The 9,631-nt window shown below is 39.0% G+C and overlaps 1 protein-coding gene across 1 annotated transcript; it reads left to right on the top strand.

The window, feature by feature from the left end:
- The first annotated feature begins 879 nt into the window (after positions 1 to 879).
- LOC134663971 (transmembrane 9 superfamily member 2) lies at positions 880 to 9,631 on the top strand. Its single transcript, XM_063520528.1, has 9 exons — positions 880 to 1,225; positions 1,483 to 1,875; positions 4,146 to 4,301; positions 4,605 to 4,940; positions 5,513 to 5,605; positions 6,512 to 6,717; positions 7,096 to 7,255; positions 7,615 to 7,776; positions 8,181 to 9,631. Exons 1-9 carry the CDS (start codon positions 1,094 to 1,096, stop codon positions 8,520 to 8,522), a joined length of 1,980 nt encoding a protein of 659 aa, XP_063376598.1. The 5' UTR covers positions 880 to 1,093; the 3' UTR covers positions 8,523 to 9,631.

Raw genomic sequence — 9,631 nt, 5'->3', positions numbered from 1 at the left:
CGCTCAGAATCAATTTGGAGATTTAAGGGTTAGAAGCAAAGAATATAATACTCAGTTAGAAGCTCCTAGTGAGTATTATATTCTTTGGTTAGAAGACCCAATATGTGCTAGAGTGCAGTGAGTGCGAGAAAGTTAGGCTGAATTTGATATCATATGAACGATAGATAACGCTGTTTATGACTGCCGTGGCTGCCGTGTAGGTAAATAAAGTAGTTGGTCATTAGACCAGCCCTACATTTACTAATAGCAATGATTAATTTACTGAATTATCTTTGCTAATATAATGTGGCAAGCCATTTCCGTCAATAGAAAAAGGAAGAAAATTAAAAAGAATTTAGCGCTAATAAGGTTGTCTTCCCATAGAGAATTTGAATTTCTCGCCTCTTTCTACTGACAAAGTGGGTTTGCCAGAGTCACAGAATAAATAATAGTACTAGGTACAGAAGACTCACTATCTAACAAAACGCGTCTGTTACGATCAGCACAGATATGGCCGCTAGGTGGCGACAGCGCCACGCGCGGCTTATGGCAAACCCCAAAATTGGGGTCGAACGGATGCACTTTTAGCTACCAGTACTACCTGTAGCAAAGCGACGAAATCGCGGAGTGAGCCACGCCTGCCAGATTATAGTTTATTTTAGCCAAGTACCTATTTCTACGCTAGATGGTTCGTCTGTTCTGTGTAGTAGGTACCCTCTTATTAGGAGGACGCTCATGAATTATATTATATTACGCTAGTACTATCGCCCAAAAGAAAGTGATGAGTTCAATTTTATTTACTGACAATTTAGGTTTGCCAGACTATAGTTTCGGTTTATTTGATTTGTTTCATATTCCAACACGCTTTTTGAGTGAAACGGAAAAATATTGTGACATATTTATTTCCACGACTAGCAACACTCACTGTGGTGACGTTTTCTAAGACCGTGCCGTGTAAAGATCTCAGAAAAATCGACAGAAGAAGGAAAAACAATACTTTTCTACAAATATTTTGTGTGTCGATCGTAAAGATTGATTATGTGGACTGTAATAACGCGTGTCATTGCAATTTAATTAGTGTTTTGATGTGATAGTATAGGAATAACATCTCATCATGATCACGACAGCTTCATTATTCGTTTGCGCATTATCGCTTTTGACATGTGTAAAAGCGTTTTATTTACCCGGCTTAGCCCCGGTAAATTACTGCAGTAAAACCGGCGAGGATAACGCAAACACTTGCAAAGTAAGTATAAATAATCCATGTGAAATTCCATGCATACGCCCAGGATGTTTTGGCCGTATAAGCCGTCACCGCATTGACAATTTTATGTTGGGATTTATTACTTTTTACTGTGAAATTCGTGATAAGGCCTACATAGCGGTACTAATTATGCCCTAACATCTACAATTGTAATACCAAATTACCGTTTACTAAAGAATCTTGTTGAGAAACATGTTAAATTATATGAAACACAGTAACATTTTGTGTATTTGTTTCAGAATGAAATCCCATTGTATGTGAACAGATTAAATACAGAAGAGTCAGTGATACCATTTGAATATCACCACTTTGATTTCTGCACAACAGATGAAACTCAATCTCCAGTGGAGAATCTTGGTCAAGTTGTGTTCGGGGAGCGAATTAGGCCTAGCCCGTACAAGCTGAACTTTATGGAGAATGTGGATTGTGCAGCTGTGTGTACAAAGACTTACAAGGGATCTAACCCGGAGTCTCTAAAGAAGTTGAACTTGTTGAAGATGGGCATGGCGCTGTATTATCAGCATCACTGGATACTGGACAATATGCCGGTCACCTGGTGCTACTTGGTGGACAAGGAGAAGACTTATTGCAGCACTGGCTTCCCTATGGGCTGCCAAGTCAGGAGGGATTTGGTAAGATAGCTTCTTATAAGATTTTTTGTGATTCCAGAGAAGATTTGTAACAGAATGACATTATACTTCTCATGAAAGACAGGGGGTCCCTATAGGAATTCCTGACGGAGTCTAATAAGACTACATTCTTCAAATCAAATATATGTTGTTTAGAAACTTGAAACATTCAAAGATAATAACTTAATGTATGACAAAGCAGATCATACAAACTTGTACTGATAAGTAAGTTGTAATGATCTGGTTGTTTTTTTTTTACAATGAAAGGACCTTTAGGTACATTTGAAAACATAAATAAATAGGGAAATACCCATTTGTTTGTATGACTGTGCTCAATTCAGTATTTATATTAAACTGTAATGGATATTGTTATCATATACTTCTTAGTAGCACTTTTAGAACTTGTTTCATTTGTTATACTTTCATTTATGGTACTAGGTTATACTGGCAAGTAATCAAAATATAGAAAAAACAATATTAAATTCTCACATCAGTTAACATAACTGAATCTATATTAGTTGTTGCTTCAATGACTAACAGTTTTATTTTGTGCATAATTATGTATGTATGATTATCAATAATAACCATATTACCTATCCTTGAAGTACAAATAAAATAACTGTAATCCATTTTTAGGGTTCCGTACCCAAAGGGTAAAACGGGACCCTATTACTAAGACTTCGCTGTCCGTCCGTCCGTCTGTCCGTCCGTCCGTCTGTCACCAGGCTGTATCTCACGAACCGTGATAGCTAGACAGTTGAAATTTTCACAGATGATGTATTTCTGTTGCCGCTATAACAACAAATACTAAAAACAGAATAAAATAATGATTTAAATGGGGCTCTCATACAACAAACGTGATTTTTGACCAAAGTTAAGCAACGTCGGGAGGGGTCAGTACTTGGATGGGTGACCGTTTCTATTTTGCTTTTTTTTTTGCATTATGGTACGGAACCCTTCGTGCGCGAGTCCAACTCGCACTTGCCCGGTTTATTTTTACTGCAAAAATAAACATCAATTTATTGATCACTTGGTTAAGGAATGTGTATAATCTACCATTTGTTTGGTTGCTTTCAGTACAAAACAGGTGGCCATGTTTGTGGGATAAACACAACTTGTGGCTTTTTAGTAAACAATCATTTGTGTTGTTATCATTCCTACAATTGGACTCTATTGCGTAACTTATGCTAGTGTGCCAATGCACTGAGACCTCTGTAGCATACATCAAGAATAAGTTTCTTGATCCAATTGCGTCTCACTCTCTTACTGAGCAAAATATGTGACGCAAATACACATTGTACAAAGAAATTGGACAGGTGGAATATCCTTAGGTTAATATTATTATATTGATAAGTAAAATTTTAATCTATTAATAGTTATTTGTTTTACAAGGGGGCAAAGTTGTTGTTTAACCGCTCGTGCTAATATTGATACCCGAGCAAGCAAAAGGTAGCGAGTGGTTCGAAAATGGAATCTTGAGCGTTGCGAGGGTTTCAAAGCACGAGGGTTAAACAAAATTTGCCCCCGAGTGAAACACAAAATTTTTCACCACACCAACCCGAAGCAAATATTAAATGTAAAATATCAAACAAAATCAAACCAAACCAATCCAAATGAATGTTATTAAATATTTATCATCCAAAATCATCATTTATAAGTCAATTCCACCAGCAAATATAACAAAACAACTCAAAATTTGCATTTGATTACTTTGCCTCACATGTGAATAAAATGCAACTTTGCTATCAGTTTTTGAAGTACAAAGTAAGCCTTTCCGAGCTGGTGTGGTGAAAAATATTTTAAACCAATCCATTGCATAATTTAGGTTGAATATTGCTTGACAATCTGAGCCCAGGGTCACGAATGATTCACATACCTACCTAATAATTTCTTTAGTTTTCGTTTTAATGATATTTCTGGTGGATGGGAGTCAGGAACCTACCATTACCAGAGAATGAATCACAATATCCAAACACTTCATCATAAATATATCCAAATAAATTAGGGGGACAAAATACTCTGATATTGACTTCCACTTTTCACATAAGGTGATTTCCACTGTTTTCTCTAAATCAGTGGTCGAAAAAGTACGGCCCGTGGGCCAGCTCCGGCCCGCGAATGGATTTTATCCGGCCCGCCGCCGGTCCTATGAAATAATTAGTATTAGCATATGCCCACGATTCTCGCAAATCAAAATAAATTCGTTAAACTTTCTGGCCCCCCATGAAGAAAGTTTGCCCACCACTGCTCTAAATTAATAAATTTAAATCCAGGACACATGTACACCGATTGTAGCGACTAATCCGGCCCCGGTCGGCGCCTACTTCCTGTTCAACCACGTGGACATCGAGATAACGTACCACAGCGGCGCCGAGGAGGAGTGGGGCGTCGGCTTCGGCGAGAATGGCGGCAGGATTATCTCGGCTAAGGTAAACTTTCGGCTCTGTGAGCTGCAGACCTCACAAACCCCCTTGGCTTTGCCATCATAATCATAATAGCCTTTATTGCCGAAACTAAAACGGTCTTACATTATATATCTATAAACAAGTTTACTTAAAAACTAGCACATTGGATTGTCCGGATTAGTGGTCGGTCAGCTATCAATTTGAAATTTGGAATAGTTATGTATTGTACAAATCTAACTCAGACGTATAGAAAGTGTCATTTAAATTTTTTTATATTTGAAAATGTTTGGTCCCTATTAATTTTGTTTTAATTTAATTGTATCACAGATCAAACCAGCCAGCATCCGGCACACAAACACCGAAAAGCTCGACTGCAATGCTCGAACTCCCCTTGAAATACCGAACATGCTCACCGGAGACGAGACCTTCTCCATCACCTACTCCTACCGGGTCACCTTCCACCGGAACAACACCATCAAATGGTCATCCCGATGGGACTACATCCTCGAATCGATGCCGCATACGAATATTCAGTGGTTCTCCATATTGAACTCGCTGGTTATAGTGCTGTTCCTTAGTGGAATGGTTGCTATGATTTTGTTGAGGACTCTTCATAAGGATATTGCGAGATATAATCAGATGGAGTGTGGAGAGGATGCTCAGGTAAGAAACTTGTTAATTCAATATTATATAGGTAATAGGTAGGCAGTGTCATGTTACTCATTTAAAATAATGTGGAAAGAAGGATAAAGTTAATTATGTATTTGACAATGGTAAAGGAAGGAAGTAGAATTAAAATAATTATTTTTATCAGTATGAGTTGGGTATTTTTAGAGCTGATATTATATTTCAAGCTATCATAATGAATGACAGAAGGTATAGATTACCAAATAAACCCTAACGACAAAACGTTAACAAGATCCAAGAGCAACACCTAAGTCATGCATTTTTTCTTCTATAAAAATACCTTTCATTCCAACGTATTTTAAACTTTATTTTAATGAAACAAAATTGCATGTGCCTTGCCAAGTTTTGGCGTGTGGGCGGCTTTGAGGATAAAATTGTCAGCACCAAAATTATCCCTTTTAACGCTACGCCTATCGTGTGCGGCGCGTCATCGTGAACCTTGTGGAAACGTGTGAAGGTTGATATTAGGCTGTAGCCGCGCGCGTCATTTGACGTTACTATCAAACGATTTACAAATTACGTAATAAATATTTCCTGTTGTCCAACAGGAAGAGTTTGGTTGGAAACTGGTGCACGGAGATGTGTTCCGGCCGCCGCGGCGGGGAATGCTGTTGGCTGTCTTCCTGGGATCAGGGGCACAGGTAAAACAAATGAAAAAAAATATATACGTGACAGTCACATTATATAAATACTGACAACGTATTGCCTTAAGACCTAAGTGATTAATACACAATACAATCTAAAAAAAATGTAATTCAATCTAATAGCGATTTGGAAATGTATCATTGTATTGGTAACCACTATTACACGGTTGACCCAGTCCGCTGGGCGATATTTTATCGCTACTCTGGTAATTGGCGGTTGGGCCGCGATAACGCTCCAACACACAATAAATTTGGGAAAAACGTATTAAGCGCCATTTGATTAATTTAACTATTAGGTATTTTTGAGTTTTGATAAGTTAATCGACAGGAAATGATAGACTGTATACTGTATTAGAGGAAGTAATATATAATATTTTTTCGAGGTGTTAATTCAGAGGAAAGCGAAAGAATATTAGATCCAAAACAGAATCCCAAGTCTAAGGAGGACAAACTACACATATATGTAGGGTTGCCATACGTCCCGTATATACGGGACTGTCACCGTATATAAGTATCACGTCCCGTATTTTTACTGGTCCCGTTTTTGTCGACCGGTCCCATAACACGAGCATTCTTGAGCTTACCGTGGGGCTTAGTCAATTAATAGTGCTCTAGAATAGGGCTTTCCAAACCCCAGCTCCAAACGGATACACCCCCTCCCCACCCCCGTTTCTGAGGCGCAATATGGCCCTCAAGTAAAAAAGTTTGGAGACCCCTGCTCTATTATTTAATCCTTAAATTGGCAGAAAATGTAGAAAGATCCGAGTTCATATCAAATCTCCTGAGTAGTAGTGAAAATGAGTCTGTTTTGGATAAAAAGACGGCTCAAGGTTATGTGCTTCCTGTGTCCCGTTGCCAATTATATTGTTAATATCAAAATATCCTGATCATCAATATTTTCAGGTGTTCGGCATGACCCTGGTGACCCTCGCGTTCGCGTGCCTCGGTTTCCTGTCACCCGCCAACCGCGGCGCCCTGATGACGTGCGCGCTGGTTGCTTGGGTGTTGCTCGGAGCGGCCGCTGGTTATGTCAGCGCGCGTATCTACAAGAGCTTCGGCGGACGGCGGTGGAAGAGCAACATACTGCTGACTTCGATGGTGTGCCCTGGGTGAGTTACTGTCTCGGCATGACCCTGGTGACCCTCGCGTTCGTGCGCCTCGGTTTCCTATCTCGCGCCAAACGCGGCGCCCTCGTGACATACGCGCTGGTTGCTTGGGTACTGCTAGGAGCGGCCGCTGGTTATGGCATCTTACCTACTAGACCTTCGGCGGACGGTGGTGGAAGAGCAAAACTAAAATAGCATTTCTTTTGTTTCTTAATTAAACGAAATTCACCCCAATTTATTATACAGCAAGGGTCAAATTAAATGAGGGTAAAAATATGGTTAATGAAGCATGCATTTTAAATATAAATTTTTTTTTTACTTCCTTTCCATTGCCATTTGCAATTAAGTGTATTATTAACATTGCAATCTTGTTCTTTTCAGTGTGGTGTTCTCCCTGTTCTTCATAATGAATCTGGTTCTCTGGGGCAAGGGCTCATCGGCGGCCATTCCATTTTCGACGCTATTGGCACTACTGGCTCTGTGGTTCGGAGTGTCTGTGCCGCTAACTTTCATTGGAGCTTACTTCGGCTTTAGGAAGAGGGTGAGGCTTTTTCAACTATTACTATGGACAACTTTCCTTTGTCTATGCTATGGACATAAGAACCAAGTGCTCATCGGTTGCGATTTCATTGGCGACCCTATTGGCGCTGCTGGCTCTGTGGTTCGAAGTCTCCGTGCCGCTAACTATCATCGGCGCTTACTTTGGCTTTAGAAAGATTATGATATTTATGATGCATTTACAACTCAATTATCTTTAGCATCAGAGCCTAGTGCCCTGACATGGGCTATTAATTATTCATATTAGGTATATAAGTGTTTTTAAAAATATATTAATTTCTTGAATCATATAACGTGTCATGCTCGAGAGCCAATTTTACTAATTCTGCACTTACTTTTCAGATCCTGGACCACCCTGTGCGAACCAACCAGATTCCCCGACAGATCCCTGAGCAGTCTCTCTACACGCAAGCAGTGCCCGGCGTTATTATGGGCGGTGTGCTGCCGTTCGGCTGCATCTTCATACAACTGTTCTTCATCCTCAACTCTCTGTGGTCTAGCCAGGTAAAAACACTCACACCAACACTGAACTCCCGAAAAAAGGCTGACCTATAGAATATCCGTTATGAAGTCCGTCGCGTCGACATCTTCAGTGTATGAATGAAACAGACATTATTTGTGACGACCCACGGGGAAAGGTACCTTATGGCGGTTGGCGCTTACGCATTAACGCCGCCGCCATAAGGTACCTTTTCCCGTCACATTTTTTTGCGGTCTCTAAATTAAACAAAAGTTCAATTTGACCACACATTCACCTTCTTAATATAGCTTTCGTTAAAGAAAATCTGTATTGAAATGAGAATACGACGATGCTAACTAGATTTTTTATCTACTGATTTTTGTATACGCCAAATCATTTACCGATATTAATTTGAACAATATAACTAATCACACTTCCATCTTTCCAGATGTACTACATGTTCGGCTTCCTATTCCTCGTGTTCGTGATCCTAGTGATCACATGCTCCGAGACCACCATCCTGCTCTGCTACTTCCACCTCTGCGCCGAGGACTACCACTGGTGGTGGCGCGCCTTCTTATCCTCAGGCTCCACCGCTGGCTACCTCTTTGTCTACTGCTGTCATTACTTCGTCACCAAACTGAACATAGAAGACGCCGCCTCCACTTTCCTCTACTTCGGTTACACGCTGATAATGGTATTCTTATTCTTCCTTTTAACGGGCACTATAGGATTCATGGCCTGCTTCTGGTTCGTGAGGAAAATTTACAGTGTAGTTAAGGTAGATTAGATGGACTCTGTATGCTCCGTGTCTCAGATGTTTGGGATGTGTAAGGATTTTAATTCATCAGTGTATACTTGGATTTACAGATGTGCTGGTTCCGCAGTTTAAACTTGGAAAAGTGTTTTGAGGAAACTTTTATTATGGATTCTCATACAGAAATTTGAGAAGTTTTTGATATTATGGAAACTCGAACGGCACATCAGTAGATGGATTTATGTATGTTCAACCAAAAGATGTTAAGCACTAAATAATAAACATAAAATTTCAACTTCATCAAGGTTGAAAGTATGCTGAACATTTTTTTGGTCTGTAAGTTGACGTCGAAGATATGTACCTTTTAAATCTTATTCAGTTGTGATGAAATGAAAAATGTATACATATCTTTGACGTCTACACTATTGAGGGCGTTTTTTCTGCAGATACTTAGGTATATCCGATAGTGGAGAGTACCTACACATAAACGAATGTAACATACAGTTAAATGGAATATGTAAAGTATTGCATGAACTTAAAGCGTCCTTATGATGAAGTATAGTTGCTATGGGATCATCGGTATCTCAAAATTGAGTGAATGTTCGATTTGCTGATTTGACAAATTAATGTTTAATTCTAACACTTTCCTGCAGTAAACGGTATTTGGTACACAACAGTGAATAATGAATACGAAATTAGGGATTGAAATAATGAAAAGGTTGATGTGCGCAATAAGTAATTGTTAATTGAGATTTTGCAGAATGATACAGATTTCATATTCAGTTAAATTCCAATACAGCTGCATAACTACAATCTTACCTTGTCAAAGTAACATGGTCAACTAAAGTAGATATATTATGTTAGAAAGTATGATATGAGACAAAATAAACTCTTTAATTTTTCCCTGGTCATACTGCAAAATGTCTGAAATGAGGTCTCTTCAAAAGATTGTTCATACATTAGAGTAGGTATAAGTACTTGTGATACCAGTTATCCGTACCTATAACGATTTAGACTGCTTGACTTACATTTATAAATATATAAGTGTCTTTTATTTGTCGTCCGGTACGTGATTATTTAAAATGTCGATTCTTATTTTTTTATTTGGTGTATTCTATCAGAATAAATAAAATTGCGCTCTA

This window comes from Cydia fagiglandana, chromosome 4, assembly GCF_963556715.1.
Source record: "Cydia fagiglandana chromosome 4, ilCydFagi1.1, whole genome shotgun sequence".
NCBI classification, from domain to species: domain Eukaryota; kingdom Metazoa; phylum Arthropoda; class Insecta; order Lepidoptera; family Tortricidae; genus Cydia; species Cydia fagiglandana.
This window is presented reverse-complemented; position numbering and strand designations above follow the sequence as displayed.